This window comes from Panicum virgatum, chromosome 5K, assembly GCF_016808335.1.
Source record: "Panicum virgatum strain AP13 chromosome 5K, P.virgatum_v5, whole genome shotgun sequence".
NCBI classification, from domain to species: domain Eukaryota; kingdom Viridiplantae; phylum Streptophyta; class Magnoliopsida; order Poales; family Poaceae; genus Panicum; species Panicum virgatum.
In genome coordinates this window covers 53,437,685-53,455,082 of record NC_053140.1, presented here as the reverse complement: position 1 = coordinate 53,455,082, position 17,398 = coordinate 53,437,685, and the positions used below count along the sequence as shown (strand labels likewise).

At 50.7% G+C, this 17,398-nt stretch overlaps 1 protein-coding gene and 1 long non-coding RNA gene across 2 annotated transcripts; both read left to right on the top strand.

Annotated features, from left to right (window-relative positions):
• The first annotated feature begins 9,103 nt into the window (after nt 1-9,103).
• LOC120708539 lies at nt 9,104-9,994 on the top strand. The gene is made up of 2 exons (XR_005689386.1): nt 9,104-9,572; nt 9,667-9,994. It is a non-coding gene; the product is annotated as an uncharacterized LOC120708539 (long non-coding RNA).
• Nucleotides 9,995-13,238: 3,244 nt separating this feature from the next.
• On the top strand, nt 13,239-15,012 carry LOC120708538. The gene has a single exon (XM_039993836.1). It carries the CDS (start codon nt 13,552-13,554, stop codon nt 14,692-14,694), a length of 1,143 nt encoding a protein of 380 aa, XP_039849770.1. The 5' UTR covers nt 13,239-13,551; the 3' UTR covers nt 14,695-15,012.
• The last annotated feature ends 2,386 nt before the right edge of the window (nt 15,013-17,398 follow it).

Genomic DNA, 17,398 nt, shown 5'->3' with positions numbered 1-17,398 from the left:
TTCAGTCATGCACAGCCTTGCCCGGGTTCTCACAAGTGCAAAGTGAGCCGTCCCGAAAGCTCGATCAGTGCGACAAGCAATCCCACCTGGATCTTTTCAATCAATTTCATGAACAGTTCAAACAATTTTACCAGGTTTAGATCATTTCAAGAATGAATTGCTGAACGAAAGGCCACACTAGTATGAATAAGATAGCAAAGCATATCAACACGCCCTAACATGCTTGTAGCCAAGACAGGGTGATCATGTTTTCAGATTTTCAAATCAAAATAGCTTAACTCAGATGATGTCATATACACAGTGGAGCAAACTATACATGATCAAGTTTATCAACTCACACTAGCAGGCACTAGAAGATCATAGCAATGTATACAAGAATGCTAGTGCAAGTGAGACAATGCAAAATGCAAACATGTACAATGCATATGCACAATGCAACTACCAAACCTAGAAAACCAAGAAAAGCAAAACAAAGACCTACCAAGCTAACCAAAACAAAAGTCAGCGATCAAAAGGGGTAACAAACCCTAAGCTCCCCTCGCAAGCGAGCAAAGGTGTCCTGCTCTAGCAGTTTGGTGAGGATATCTGCGGTTTGCCTCTCTAAAGAAACATGAATCAGGTCTATGTGTCCTCTCTCATGGTTATCTCGCAGGAAATGGAATCGGATGTCTATGTGTTTGGTTCTAGAGTGTAGGACAGGGTTCTTTGCAATGCTAATAGCTGACATGTTGTCTACAAAGATGGGAACCCTACCAAAACTCAACCCATAATTCTGCAAGGTTTGCTTCATCCATAGGATCTAGGAGCAGCAGCTAGCAGCGGCAACATACTCAGCTTCTATGGAAGAAAGCGCTACGCTAGCCTGCTTGCGAGAGGACCAAGACACCAAAGATGTACCGAGAAATTGACAAGTGCCGGATGTCGACATGTGATCCAACCGACACCCACCGAAATCGGCATCAGAAAAGCCCACCAAAACTAGAGAGGAGTCCGCAGAGTACCAAAGACCAAATTCAGGGGTGAATTTCAAATACCTGAAGATGCGTTTCACCACCTGCCTGTGGGAGGTGCGCGGTGAAGCCTGATACCGCGCACAGAGGTAGACGCCGAACTGGATGTCCGGTCGCGTCGCCGTCAGGTACAGGAGGGAGCCGATCATGCTCCTGTACTCCTTCTGGTCCACCGCCTCGCCATCCAAGTCCTCATCAAGCGCCGTAGATGTGCTGATCGGAGTCGGCTGAGGAGACAAGTCACTCATGTCGAACTTCCGCAGCAAGTCTCTAGTGTACTTGGCTTGATGGACAAAGGTGCCCTGAGGAGTTTGCTTGATCTGCAGCCCGAGGAAGAACTGCAGCTCACCCATCATGCTCATCTCGAACTCCCTGGACATCTTCTCAGAAAACTTGGAGACAAGAGCGTGAGAAGAGCCACCAAAGATAATATCATCCATGTATATCTGAACTAAAAGAAAATCAGTGCCAGATCGCATGAGGAACAAAGTTTTATCCACACATCCCATTTTAAAACCCTGAGCCAGCAAAAAAGTTTATAAACACGGTTTGGAAACTTGGGATGTTCGAAACCAGGGGATTGCTTCACATAAACCTCTTCTTCGATAAAACCATTCAAGAAGGCAGATTTAACATCCATTTGGAAAACCTTAAAACCCTTGGAAGCAGCAAATGCAAGAAAGATTCGAATAGCTTCCAAACGAGCAACAGGGGCAAAAGTTTCCTCAAAATCAATACCCTCCTTTTGGCAAAACCCCTGGGCAACAAGACGAGCCTTGTTCCGAACAACCAAACCATCCTCACCCTACTTGTTTTTGAAAACCCGCTTTGTTCCGATGGGATTACAAGCAGGTGGAGGCTCGACTAAGACCCAAACTTGGTTTCTCTCAAAATTTTCAAGTTCCTCATGCATGGCATTGACCCAATTAGAATCAGAAAGAGCGTGTCCAATATCTTTGGGCTCAAAAGAGGCAACAAACGCTGAATGCGCAAAGCCAGCGATACTTGTTACCTTGGACCTGGTGACTCGCTCGTTGAGATCACCTAGCATCTGTTGAGGTGGATGGCGACGCTGAATGTGTCGCGGTGCTTCCCGTGTCGAAGTCGCCTCCTCCTCAACCAAAGCTGGTGTCTCCTCAGGTGCAGCTGGTGAAGCCTGAGTCACCTCCTCGAACAGCCCCCGGGAAGTAGACGTAGTCGGGTCGGGGCCGTCGTCATCGTCCGAGCTCGTAGCAGAGATAGCTTGGTCCACAGCACGCGTGGTAGCCTCAGCCTCGCCATCTGCAGCTTCTTCCTCCTCATCTTCAAAGATGGAAGTGCCGAGCTCATCATCTCCTGCAACTTCAAAGACAGAAGAATTGCATGGTGCGGTCTCGTCGAAAGTGACTTCACAAGTCTCTCTGACGATGTTAGTATCAATAATCAGCACACGGTACGCTCTAGAGTGAGAAGCATAACCGAGAAAGACACCGTCAGACGAGCGAGACTCAAACTTATCAAGATTTTCATATTTCAGCACAAAGCACCGGCAACCGAAAACTCTGAGATGGTCAACACGGGGCTGGCGTCCAAACCGCAACTCATAAGAAGTCCTGTGCATGAAAGCACGCAAGAAAATGGGGTTGGACACGTAACAAGCGGTGTTAAGCGCCTCAGCCCAGTATTTGCGAGGAGTCATATGCCCATCGAGCATCGTCCTCGCCATCTCAACTAGCGTCCGATTCTTCCGCTCTACAACTCCATTCTGCTGTGGAGTGTAGGGAGAAGAATACTGATGTTTAAGCCCTTGATCACTGCAAAAGGCGTCAAAACGAGCGTTTTTGAATTCTGTGCCATTATCACTACGAATCGCTCGCATGGCCTGGGGTAGATCGTTTTTCAACCTCAAGATCAAGTCTCGAACAAACTCGAAAGCCTCATCCTTGGTTCTCATGAAAAAGACCCAAGAATAGCGAGAAAAGTCGTCCACAATCACAAGCACGTACCACTTCCCACCAACAGACATCACCCTAGAAGGACCAACTGTGTCCATGTGTAGCAACTCTCCAGGGTGAGCGGTCATCACCTGATTAACAGGCGGATGAGAAGCGGCAATCATCTTCCCGTGGCGACACGGATGGCAAACAAGGTCCTTTCCATACTTCAACTTGGGCAATCCTCGGATCAGACCAAGTGAGCTCAGTCTCGACAACAAATCGAAGCTCAAATATACAAGTCTCCTATGCCACTTCCACAAATCAGAAGAAGGACCAGCCATCAAACAATGAGAAGGGCCAAAAGGAGTTCCAGAGAAGTCAACCAAGAAAACTCGATCACGAGGTGTAATCCGGCAAACCAAATCTCCCATGGAATCCAAAACATGCGAGCAGCCCTCCTTGAAGCGAACCTCTAACCCCTCATCAAGAAGTTGCGAAACAGAAAGCAAATTAAAGCCAAGATTCGAAACCGAAGCAACTTCTCTCAGGGTGAAGCGATCAGAAACCCAAACAGCACCAAGTCCACGTACCTTTCCTCTTCCATTATCCCCGAACACAATGTACTCCTTTGAGCACATCGGGGTGAGGCTGGAGAACCATTTGTCATTCCTGGTCATGTGGCGCGAACAACCGGAGTCCATGATCCACCTGTTCTCCAAGCCTTCGACCTGCACATCAGTAGTGAGACAAAGGGTGAGCAAATGTCTCAACACTGGGGTTAGCAAAGTGAGAAGCAAACCAGTGTCGAGCCATTTGCTCTACAGAAGGGTTAGCAAAACCAGACAAAGCGTATCCCCTATCCCGTCTACCGCGTGACTGACGAACACCACCGCGAGGAAAGCATGGAGTCTCAAAACCTCCTCCAAAGCCTCGGTCCTGTGGTCCATAGCCGTACTGAAAACGACCAGGAGCACGGCCGGCAAAGCGACCACCCGCTGGAGCACGGTAACCACCACCGTCTCCCTGACCTCCACCTACACGGTGCGCCCTAGCATCTCGGCTATCACCACGCCGAGAAGGATCATGCACCCGAGCAGAGTACATGTTCGCGTTCCGTCTCTCCTGCTCTCTCCTCACATCCCGCTTCCTCCTGAAGCAAAACTCCTCCAGGTGACCTTCCCTGTCACAGAACTCGCAGTGGTACCTCACCTCACGCTTGGGAGGTGGAGGCCTAGCCTGCGGACGGGGAGGAGCAGCCCTCTTCTTCTGGGCAACCTGGGCTGTGGCAGCAGGGAGCGTGTCAAAGGAGTTCCTCGGCTCATTGGGCTTTGGAACCCAAACCTGCTTCTGCGGAGGTGCTTTCGGTGGTTCTTTAAGCACACCATCTGCGGGGTCAACAAGCGAAGGCTGCGTGCTCGTGCTAGCAGTGTTTCTAGCAGCCTTGCCGATCTTACCATACAACCTGTCAAAGTCTGATTTTGTGTATGTGTAACCGACCCCAAACCCATCACCACGCTTGAACTGCTTGATCATCATGTCCAACTGCGGCTCACTAGCAGAAACCCAACTAAGAATCGCCCTAAGATAGGTATTCTCATTCTCCAGGTTGGCTTTCTCTACCGCAAGATTATCCAAATAAAAAATCAAACCAGGGCAAACATAGCAGTCAATAGGTGGGCTAGACTCTATGACCTTAGTCTTTCCAAAAGACTTTATCAAAGCGTTCTTCTCCTCTAGCTCCAACCTAAGCGTGGGACAAAGCTTACAAGCGCCAAGCAAAACTGGCCTAGACTTCATCTCCTCTAGCTCGCACACAACAGTAGCAAACTTAGACTGCAACGAAGCTAGATCAGACTTAAAGATAGGACACTCCTCGCATTCAAGCACATCGCTAACAATAGGAGCATCCTTAACCAGTTCTAGTTCATGCTTGGTCTTAGCGAGCTCATGAGACACGTCAGCAAGCGAAATCTTAGCAACATCTAAGTTCGCGACGTTCTCATCATACTTTGCACGGAGAGCAACAAGATCGTTTATGTGAGATATGCAGCCAGCGCACTCATCCTCACTAGACTTCTCCCTAGCACAAGCCAGCTCAGCCCTAAGCTTTCTACGCTCTCTAGCTGCTTCCTTAAGCAGCCTCTTCTGGTTGTCGAGAGCGGTGTACAACTCCCTAACCTCTATATCAAGCAGGTCGATCGTGGAGTTTACCTCTGAATCGCTCTCGGATCCAGGAGAAGAGCCGGAGTGCGTCGGTGTAGCATGTCCACCCAAAGACGCACGAGCACCATCGGCTTCACCCGCCATGGTGCAGAAGCTCTTGCGCCGACCGGCCGCCAAGCAAAGGCCGATGAAGCCGGTGGCTTCCTTGTCCCGCCTCTTCTTCTTCTTGTCGTCGTCGTCGGAGGTCGGTGAAGAAGAGTGGTCGGTGTCGGAGCTCTTTGTCGAGGTCGCTGAGCTGCGCCAGGAATGCCTTCTCCCGCTTCTTGGCCTTGTACTGGAAGCGCTTCTTGAGCGACTCCTTGTCGAAGCGTCCTCCCCAGTCACGACTGCGGTGCTTGTGGTGCCGACGCTCCTTGTTGGAGCCTCCCTCGTCGCGGTCGCGGTGGCGGTAGTAGTCAAAGGAGTTGTTCTGGCCACCGCCGGACTTCTTGGGGCAATCGGCGATGAAGTGGTTCAGATCGCCGCAGTTGTAGCACCCGGGGTTCTTCTTCCTCTGCCTGTTGTGGTAGACGCGCTGGAACTTGCTGATGAGGAGGCACAAGTCGTCGTCACCCAGTGTCTCCAGCTGCTCATCTGAAACAGAAGGCAAAGAGGCAAGAGAAAAGCCAAGAGCAGAGTTAGCGTTAGAGCTCGATCCACCTGGGCCAGTCACAAGAGCGACGCTCTTGGAAGGAGGGGCACCATTGAGCTTGGCTCGTGTCTGGTTATCCACCTCCGTGGCCTTGAGCTTGCTGAAAAGCTCATTCACCGTCAGAGTCTCATAGCCAGCAGACTCAATGATGGTGTTCACCTTGAGATCCCACACAGAGCGATCAAGTGCATAAAGCAACTTAAGGGCCTTCTCGTGCTCTGTGTACTCAAGGGCACCAGCAGATCTGTTCGCATTGACCTTGTTCACAATCGACTGAAAACGACTGAACATCAGGTCAATGCTCTCACCCGGCTCTTGTGTGAAGTTCTCGTACTCACGCCGGTGAGTCTCGAACAGTCTGGCCTTCACCTGAGGTGTACCCTCGTTGTAGTTCTCAAGGCACGTCCAAATTTTGTGGGCTTCCTGAAAACCCTGGACGCGTGAGAACTCCGCACGAGAAACGCCAGCGAATAAGGCATTGACGGCCTTGGCGTTAGCCTCGTGCTGGGTCACCTGAAGAGGCGTGGTCCGAACAGCCAGCACCTCGTAAAGCTGGTTCGTGGTAATCTCCCAGACATCGGCTCCCATGCTCTGCAGGAAGGCTCTCATGTGAACCTTCCTGTAGGCATAGTTCTCGCCGGAAAACACCGGGATCTTACCAAGACTCGTCATGGTCGCCAAGTGATTTTCAAACCGGTTAAGATACTGAAAACCTCAACCAAGCTCTGATACCAATTGTGGGACCGAAACTGGTGACCAGAGGGGGGGTGAATGGGAGCCGATCAAAATTTCTCCGAAATTCGAATCGTCGGCCTATGTCCCAAAATCACCGCAAACCCTCCAACCCAGGTCAGCGAGAATAGCTATGGACCAGCTATCTCGAAGCAGAAGACCCAGGTTGCAACGCGAAAGCAAAGCGAGTGAAACTTCACAAATTTCAACACAACACCCACAGACCGGTCTGGTCGGTCGGGCTGGGATTTTCAAATTACAGACCGGTCAGACCGGTTACACAGACCGGTCAGACCGGTCTCTCCCAGTCAGCCCGCCAACAAAGCTTCAAATATCAAATCTCGAGCAAACGAAGTCCAAATCCAAAGAAATTTGGAGGAAAGCTTCGTAACTACCACGTGAACATATCCCCAAAAGATCTTTCCCAAAAGATTAACAGATCGTGAGAAATGGAGTGAAGATCAAAGAGAATTGTGGTTTTCTCAAGAACCCAAAAATCTCAATCCGTGAGAACTCGCGATTCCTGCAGGTTTGGCACTAGGCTAGACAGATTAGAATCGTCACAACGAGTCCATCAAACCACGAATCGAAGAACTTGACTCCTCCAAATACAAAACACCTCAAAGGAGGAAAAATCAAGTCCAAAAACACAAAGGGAAGGGGAGGACGAAAATCTCAGCACACATGGGTGAATCTCAACACAATTTCATTCATAATTCACGGAGGAATTCACCTATACAAAGGCTAGAGCCGACCACACCATCATCCTCCCTCTAAATCGAAGAGATTAGCTATAATCTAACCTCTCTTTGCGTTGGAGACCTTGGCCCTAACTTAGGGCAGGGGCAGGGAGAAGGAAAAACGAAGAGAAAACAAAAGGCTCAAGAGACTCACCCATCCACGGGCTGGTTGGGGTATTTATACCCGGCTGCTGCGGTCAGACCGGTCCAGGGGACCGGTCAGGCCGGTCGGGCAGCAGCACCCCGCTGTACAGCCTCGATCGACGGCGGAGCTTCTTTCTTCGACTCGAAGTCTTTGCTGCGATGCCGCCACGTCGACGAAGATCCGGTCCGCGGTTTTGGAGGGTCCGCGAAACCCGGGTAGATGGCCGGTTTTGAGAAAACCGCCAAAACCTCACGCGCGGGAAGATTCCCGCCTCCACGTCGTGGCCCTAGACGCCGTTCCCGCCTCGGCCTTCTGACGGCCCTAGACGCCGCCCGACGCCTGTCACCTCCTCGCCCGCAGCGAGGCCCTAGACGCCGTCGACGCCCGTCGCCTCCGTCAGTCCCGAGACCGACGCCCGTCACCTCCACGACTTGGCGTCTTCAACCGCCGTCCGCCTCCTTGGTTTTGTGGCGCAAACCAAGAAACCCGCCTTCCGTCGCCGCTTGCGCCCTCTATCCAGGAGTGGACGCCACAGCTGCCGCCCGGTCCGAGCTCCGGTCCCGGCTGCCCTTCACCGCCGTACACCGCACGGTCCATCGGCCACAGCACCTCCACGGCAGCTCCCCGTCGACACTCGACGCCCGTGTACCTGCAATCCAAAGACCAAGGCACGATCACACCGCACGGTTGACAATTCGCTCATCACAAGCAGGATAGAGTACTCTCGTTCCTCACATATGCTCCTGAAGCATTCCAAATGTCACCATAACCAAATATATTCTTCAGTCTAAGAGAACCTTCAGCTGACCATGACATTGCCTAAACATAAAATCAAGCCATTCAATAAATCCTTCAGCTATTAGGTTGCCAATGGTACGAGTCCAATAAGCTCAACTTAAGCATGGCATGAAAGAAGGCTTAACCAAAGTTAACGAAACAGGGTATCTTGTAGAAGAAAATGCCAGCTATTATCGTTATGTGCGGAGTTCAGGAGGGAATTATGGTTATCAGGTTATTTGGTTCTCCTTTTAAAATGCCTACAATTTAAACGATAAGGTTTATTACATGAAAAGTAATATATCCTAAGCAACTTAACTGCAAGATTCTATTGCTAAACGGTGGAACAAATACAAATCCTACTTTTGTTAGAGAAAGGTGAATCTTTGCAAATGAATGATGAATATACAGAAACAGTTCAAATCCATCACATCATCAACTTAGATCGATTATAAAAACCTATTTGGAATCACCATTGAGTGGTTAGTTCTGTTCTTTCCATATCATGGGTATAAATCATAAACTTGAATGCCGTACAAACTAAAATGTTTGCATATCTCTTCTTTCCTAAAACTACAATGTGATTATCAATCAACAAATCAAGCGCCACAGAAACAACATGAATCAGGAAAACAGATTTGACTTTTTGATGTCGTAATATTTTCCAAATATTTTAAATCATATTATCACAGTGACCTCGATGCACTAGTCAAACACAACAAAAGCCTTCCAAAAGTTTTCTGCTAAACTAGAACTCATATATCTTCAATAGAAACAGTACATAAATAGCTGGGCACCACCACATAGTAAATTAGTAATCATGGAAAATGTACACCAGCAATAACTGAAGCATACAAAGTACAAAATCCAAATCATAGCATACCTGGGATTTAAAAATTTTAATTTTCCAGAAGAGTAAAATGCACTGTAGGTCCTTAAACTACTTCTCCTGTTCTGTTTAGGTCCATGAACTTTGAAAATGCATTTCTAGGTCCAGGATCTATTTAAGTGAGCCATTGGAGGTCCAAAACGCCATTGACCTGCTCTGACCGGCTACGTGGATTGCCAAGCTGGCTCTGACGTGGACATGGCATCTGACGGAGGCGCAAAAAATTGCAAGTACACCCTTCCCTTCTATAGTAATGTGGGGTGCGGATCCATGCCATGGCTCTCATCCTCTGTTCTCTCGTGTTCTTCTCCCCCCTCTCTGCGCCTACCTCTGAGGCCCAGATCCATGCCATGGCTCGCGAATCCAGTGCATCGGCGTCGGAGCAGTGGGGTGCGGATGAGCTCCCGCTCATCCTTTGCACTGATTGTGGGCTCCGGCAAGTGGTGCGGCGCAGATCGAAGCAGGAATGGAGCTTTGGGAAGGTGTTCTACTGCTGCCCGTTGCACAAGGTGAGTTCGGCTGTGGGTTGATGTGTTGATTTGTTGCCCGCTCATCTTTGATTTAATTGAGGAAGATTTGAGCTTGTTTTGTTGGTCTGTGTAGCGTGATGGAAGTGGATGCCCTTTTTGGTTCTGGGAAGAAGATTACGTTGTCAAGCTTAGGAGTCTTGGGTTGCTGAAAGGAGGCAGTTCAACGCAGCTGGAAGGCCCTATTGCAGCCCCAAGGATGGAGTTTCTGCATGCTAGAGAAGGAGAATGGAAGAAGAAGAATGCCACTGAAATAGTTAGGTTGCTAAAGTCAATATGTGTTGTATGTGTATCTATTCTGTGTGTGCAATGTGTGATGCTGTTGCTCTTAGTGTTTAAGAACTAAACATGGAATGTATCGAAGCTATTAGCATGTATGAACTGAGCTTGAATTGTGAGAACCATTTGACAGAAACTAGAGGGCAGTGGCTATTGTTCACAGCCATTTCAGATAAATGAGTTGACAAGCATTTCAGAGAAATGAGTTCACTAGCATTTCACAGACATGTCACAGAAACTAGAGTTCACAGCCATTTCTCATAAACTAGTTCACAAGCATTTCACAGAAACTAGAGTTCACAGCCTAATGTTTTGCTGTACAACCACGACAGCAGGTTAGACAAACCACAAAAGGTCACAAAAGATTTGAGCTGGTCACAGATGCTGTAAGCTAGGTCTACTTCTTGGCTAGCTTCCTCTTCTTAGTTGGTGCCTGTCCATCTCCACCAATCTTGGTATTTGTCTTGGCTGCCTTCCTTTGTTTGGATGATTCCTGTCCATCTCCACCAGTTTGACAGTTTTTCTTCGAGGCCTTCCCTTTCTTTGCTGCTGCAGCCTGCCTCCCAGCCTTGGTTGATGTTGTTAATGGGACTCCAGGTCTGGCCCTTGGACGGTTGTTCTGAACAAATTCAGAATTAGGTAATGGTCCATGATACAGAAGAAGCCTGCTGGATTGTGATCCTTCAACAGTCATCTAGCTCATCATTGTTGAACTAAGTTGTGACATAAGTTGGGAACTACCTACTTCTTGCTGGATGTCCTCCTGCACAGAATTAGAAGACAACTCAGTTTATCATTACTTCTGAACACCTCAATGTACTTCTCTGCTAGCCACTTGGAAGTGCATCTCTGCAAAACAAATTCCTTTTGACAGTTGTGCTCACTCTGATATGTCTTGACCATGAAACATTTGGCCCTGCTATCATGGGAAGCATACAACCTCCATGGACATTCTGGAGCACAGTGAGCCTCTATCCTAGTTCTATCATTCCTTGGCATCTTTATCTGCACCCTATTCTTCACACTGTATTTAGTGATTGCCTTCCTCAAAACATCAACTGAAGGAAACACCATCCCTGGTTTGAACACTGGATTACTTAAGTCCTCTGCAGACCAAGACTTGAACCTTAATCCTTCATCCTCAGAATCTGGAAGATCCAAGCAGTCCTCATCTATACAAATATCATCATCAGCACCTTGACTTGATGATGCATTCACAGCTGCACCCTCATCATTCACCCCCACATCAACATTCTTAACAAATAAGTTATCATCATCTGCATCAATTTCATAGTCACTGTCCACGAAATCTGAGTCTTCAGAACTGCCATCATCACCACCACCACTTGAATCACTTCCTTCATCATCTACCATGCCTCTACTAGTGGTTGGTACATCACTGTAAAAATTTGGTAGCTTCTCATCCACCTTCTTTGGAACATACTGCACCTTGTGAGGGCTCAGTACCTTGGGCAACTCAGCAACTGGGTTCACTACAATATCATCAAAGTCCAAGCTTGCAATGTTGTCATCATGATCAAAGTATACCACAAGGTTCTTGACCCTATCTACAACTGACACCATCACATTAGTGTCTGAGTCATTGGAAATCACTCTTAATCCATCAGCCACATCCTTCCCAGGTAACTGCCAGTAAATCCTCATGCTTTCAGTCCTCTCATATCCAAGTTGCTCTATGAAATCATCAAACCACAAAGGAGACCATGTCTCTGACTCACAATAATTGAACCAAGAAACCTTCCCATCCACATAGCTCCTCAACTGGCCATGCCCAACAAAAAACCCGCCATGTCGGACCTCTACTGTGAACTCGTCACTACCAGAACCTACACAAAATTGCACATGAATCATGAACACAACCTTCCACAAAACCCCACGGCTCAACCAAAACCCTAACAATCTTCCTGAAATCGACCAAATACCCAAAATTTCCACCAAATACATGATCTACGTGTACCAACACTCGACCGACAACTAACTAATCTCAAAGATTGGGGATTTAATCAACTCACCATACACGGGCGCAGGTTCTCCTTTCCGCCGCAGTCGCGGCGCCATCGCTGCGCTTCAAGTGCCACGACTGGTCCCTCCTTGCCTCCCTTCAGATCCTCTCGCGAGCATCCACTGCCGCCGGCCCCTCACTATCTTCGATGAACGCTGATCGCCGCCGCCCTAATCGCCCCCTTCCGCCTCGTCGCTGAGGAAGACGAAAGAACAGGGGAGCGTAAGGAGGGGTCGGGATGGGAGGGCCTAGTTGCACTTTTTTCTTTATTTTTTGTCTCTAGTCAGATGCCAACACACAGACCACGTCCACGTCAGAGCCAGCTTGGCGATCCATGTAGCTGGTCAGAGCAGGTCAATGACGTTTTGGACCTCCATGCCTCACTTAAATAGATCCTGGACCTAGAAATGCATTTTCAAAGTTCATGGACCTAAACAGAACAGGAGAAGTAGTTTAAGGACCTACAGTGCATTTTACTCTTTCCAGAATTATATCTCCAATACATCACTAACTGAAGAACAGAGCTAAGCATACAATTTGCGTTTTTTTTTTTTGAAGGGCAACGGGGGGAAAGGTTCCCCACCTGATTTTCAATTGATAGGCCTGTTAATCTCACATTGTTTGCCTAAACGTCCAATTAGGCCAACTGCACAATGCACAGCGCATAATCACTAGTTCACTACACGATGGCCACTCGTGTTTGCCTAGAGGTTAGAGCCCTTAATGGCCATTTAGTCTGACTACTAATGGGACGTTTTATCCAGCTAATTGGCTAAATAATGAGCGAGTGACTGCTGCAATGAACGATAGGTGAACACTGGAATCTCCACAATTACTCTATAGGTAAACACATAATACAAACAAAACCTCTAAACATAGTGCAATGCGCTTCATCTCGTTCAATTCTCAGTGTCTGCCCTGTGCGGTGAACAATCATTTGAACAATTCCGAGTGCTCAGTGCTCACTCACCTCCGGCTTGAAGAAGAAGCCGACGCTTCCATCCATGGGATTCGCCGCCTCCACGACTTCGACGCGGACGTTAGTGGTGCCGGGAAGCTCGGGAGGGCCAGCATCCAGGGTGACATGGACGGAATCGAACACTTGGAGGCCCCTGAGGCGCGCGTTGGCCGATGGTGGCGGCGCGCACCAGGTCCTGCACGGTGGCGGCGGAGCGGATGAGGTCCGCAACTTCCGCCTCTATGAGCGCGTCGCGGGTCTTGGTGTTGCCCTGGATGATGACGTCGTGGCCTTGCCCTCGGCATCGGGCAGATGACTCCCGCGCTTTACTACGAACTAGTTGCCCAGAAACGAGAAAACCTCTGGGATCGTCTCGTTTTTCTTTTGGGCACGATCGTCTCCTTCCTTTCGGCAACCTCCGCCATTAAGAAGCTCTCGAGCACACTCACGGGAGCGAGCAAAGAAGCTCTGACACGCCACCATACTCGACGCTACAGCTCAACCGCCGCTACTACAACTTTTCGCGGGAAAGCATCGCGTCGGCCGCACCGGGCACCGGCTCAACGGCTTCGCTGCAGCCTTCGCGTGCACTCTTAAACGTCCCGTGCCCGGCTCCCACTGCACGCAGTATGCAGCCGGCGATGCATGGTCGCGCACAGTAGCTACAGTTTCTGCTCTGCCTCTGGCCCGCGTCGTGCTCCATGGATCATATCAGTATCATCACCAAGCGCGCCACGGAGAGGGAATGCAATGCCAACGGGCAGCCGCCGCCGCTGCTCGACTCGCCGCTCCCCACGCCGCGGCGGTCGTGCGCCTCGGTCGACGCGTCGCGCGCGCGCTGCCGCCGCGGCGCGTCGCCGCTCCGGACGCATGTGCCGTTCTCCTGGGAGAGCTCCCCGGGCGTGCCCAAGAATAACGGCGGCAGAGACACGGACAAGAAGGCGACGGCGGCGATGCCGCCGCCGCCGAGGCCACCGCCCGGGCGCCCGCAGCCGTGCCTCGCCAGGAACAGCTACTACGGCAACACGAGCGAGGCGAGCACCGACGACGACGACGACGACCGGTCCTTCTCCGACGCGCTGGACAGGATCTCCTCGCCCGAGCGCACCGGCTCCTTCGACTGGATCACGTCCAAGCGCTTCGAAGACATCTTCGTCGGCCGCGCCACGAGCTTCGCCAAGGACCGGCCCCGCCACCCTCCCGCGGAAGCCGCCGACTTCTCGGCCTCGGGCAGGCATCCGAGGCAGCCGCGTCGTGGCAGCACGCGCCGCGGCCACGGCGACGAGGACCGCCGGTGGACGCCTAGGCTGCTCAACGACAACGTCCCCATGCAGCTGATGCAGCGGATCAGGATGGACGCGGAGGCCGAGGAGATGACCCCAAGAGCCTGCGGGCTCATGGTGTTCTTCCCCTGGAGCGCGAAGCCGGCGGTGTGCGGGTTCAGGGGGAGCCTCGCGCCGGCGGCGACGCCTCGCCCCGGAGCCGACGCGCCCTCACCGCGTCCCCACAGCCGCAGGATCACCACCACCACACTAGGCGACGTCATAAAGGAAGATAACGAAGCCACCGGCGGCGACTCGCGGCAGCCGCGCGGCGAGAAGAAGAGGGGCCGTGAGGACGCGCAGCAGAGCCGCCGGTGGGGCGTGTCGTCGTTGCTGGACACGAGCAAGAAGTACTGCACCGATGCCCGGAAGGCTCTGAGCAAGCTCTCCATTGGGCTCGGAGCGGACAGCGGCAGCCCGAGGGTTAGCAGCGAGGGGAGGAGCGGCAGGCTGCGCGACGGTTTCTCATCAACGCCGGCGACGCCCGCGAAGCTGACGCAGCTGAAGGCTACCAGGAACTGATGCGCCTGGACAGCAGCAATTCTCTGCACATATATGTGCGCAAGTTCGATGCTCTGATCTCCTGACAGCTAGAATAAATGGCTAATTGTAATCTTGGTATGCATTTAGTAGGTACTCGTCCTACTGTTTTGTGGTAATCGTGTGAAGGAACTATCGTTGTAGCCTGTAGCCTGCACAGTGCACGCAATGTTTGCTGTCCCAACTGGTCTTGTACTTGTTAGATTGAAAGTACATTATGTTTTCTGAAACTAGTGTCAGTGTGTATAATCTATTTAATTAGCAATATGAAGGCTAAGACTTAGATGCTCAAAAGAAAAATGAAGGCTAGTAAGCATCAGCCGCACGAATTGGTTGTCCTTTTTTTTCCCCTTGGAGATCATTTTTTCTCAGACCTGTGCCATTGCCCATTGCCCTTGCCCCTAGTGTTGTTTAGACTCTGCGAACGGCGGTTTACCCGCTTGACCTTCCGATTTCTTTGAGCGCCTATATTCTCTCTGCGCCTCACGACCTGTGCATTTATGGAGCACTAATACTATCTACAGTCCACGCCAACAAAATAGAACCTGCCATTGCCAAGCTTAGCCGCTACGTTCCTCAAGCACGCCCCCTTGTCTTGTTTCCGCCAATGGAGGCTTGGAGGAAGGCCGCCCTGTGCCGTGCCCTCCTGGTGCTCCTCGTGGTCGCTGGCGGTGAGCCCTGGCCTCCACGCTCGGTCGGTGCCCTTCAGGTGACGAGCTCGGTTTCTTCATGCATGTGAGATCTCTCTCGCAGGCGCGGCGGTGTCGACGGCGCAGGGCGACCACTGCTGGAAGGACGACGACCACCACCCGATCTGCGTCTCCGACGACTGCAGGATGACCTGCAAGGATCACGGCCACGAGGACGGCCGCTGCAACTGGACGTGGGGGCGCCTGCTGCCCCACTGCCAATGCCAGTTGGCGAACTGCAACTAGACGGGGCCTGGCCCGGCGCGGCACGGCACGGCTGCCCGATTGGTGATTGCCTCGTCAGCCTCGCGACGACGAGCTGCCCGAAGCGACGGATCGGCGCGTCAAGCGCGCGCTGTGTTAACCAACGTGCCGCGCTGGTGCCATGCCGTCACAGGCGCGTAAAACACCCTGTAGCCCTTGGACGCTCCTTAATTTCTTGTGTCAGCTATTGGTGCTAGTATTCAGATTTAATCACAATTTTGGAAGTTATACACGGCTCAACGTGAGAGCAAGGGAAATAACAATGAATGACTTTTACTGGAAGGCGTCTGAAAGAAAACGGTTTGCAAACGCTGATCTCCATTCAAAGTCAGTTGTTTGTATGGGGTGCAAATTGGTGACTCTATGTCCACCTCCAACCCTCTCTAGCCTTATTTAGATGCACCGTGTAAACTTTTTGAAATAGAATTTTTGCACATTTGAAGTATTAAATATAAATTAATCATAAAACTAATTATAGAACTCGTCTGTAAACTACGAGACAAATTTATACCGGAATCTTTGCTTGTGTTTCTAGACTTAAACTCCGCTTCAAGATGTGATGCACATAAGTATAGCCACTAATGGTGCCATCCTCCTGCGCAGCAGCCTGCTGGGGCATTTTAGAACCTGTCCTCGAAGCCTTTTCCCTGCGTTCGCCACGATCTGGCGCGGATCCAACGGCCTCCAGGAACCTTTTTACCGTGCACGGATCAGCAGGCGGAGGGGAAAAGGCTCGGTGAGAAAGCAACAGGCCAGTAGCAGCACTGGTGCACCACTGCTCCGGCGCGACATCCAGTGATGCAGCCGGGAGCCGCAGCAAAAGGCTGTCGAGCCGCGGCCCCTCCTCCACAGCTCGTTTTGTAGCAGCACGCTGCGCGGTGCGCGGCTGGGCCGGGGATTGGCAGGAGAGGGATCGCGAGAGATCGCCGGCCGAGCCCCACCACGTAGGTCTTGCGTCCTCGCTGCGCAAGCTCGGGCGCTGCCCAACCCAAACGCAAGGCCTCCCGTGGCCATTTAGTTCTTTAATGTATCCCGTTTGTAAGGGCAGTCCCAACCCAACACTATCATGGAGTCTAAGTATATTTATAATTTTTTATTTATAGTTTTTTTTGTTGATGTGGCACCCTAATTATTGAAAAGAGAAAGAAAAAAAGACTTGATTTCTAAATAAAAACCTCAGGTCTACACGCTCTTCGATGCCTAAGAAACTAGGGAGACTCGCGTTGTAAAGGTGTGGAGTCCATGAATCTTGTGATGGAAGAAAAATAATAAATGGTTTATGTATAGAGACTACTATTACACGTTTTGTATTGACAAGTATAGTTTTTTATGATGGAGTCTTTGAGACTTAAGACTCTACGAGTAGAATCTGAATTGGGACTGCCCTAAGAATTTGAGTATTTTAGTTATTTATGTAATCATAACTATTGTACGAACTCGCAGAATTCTTATATGATCTGCTCTGACTTTGAACTTTAAAAAAATGCAAGTCCTCCGCCCCCGCAACCGCCGGCGCCTCCGCTCGCTGGCCGGTGGCGGGTGGCCGGTGTCGCCGCACCGCTTGGCCTGTGCTCCCGTCGCGCGGGCACGTACAGCGTTTAACAGGTGTGGCGCCGGCCGACTCCATATGGCAGTGTGCCGTGAGCGTTGCCATTCCCGCTGTGCTGCCTTCTCGGCTCTCGCCATGTCGTCATCATAAGCCCGCACAGATCGGGAACCGGTGCAGAACTGCA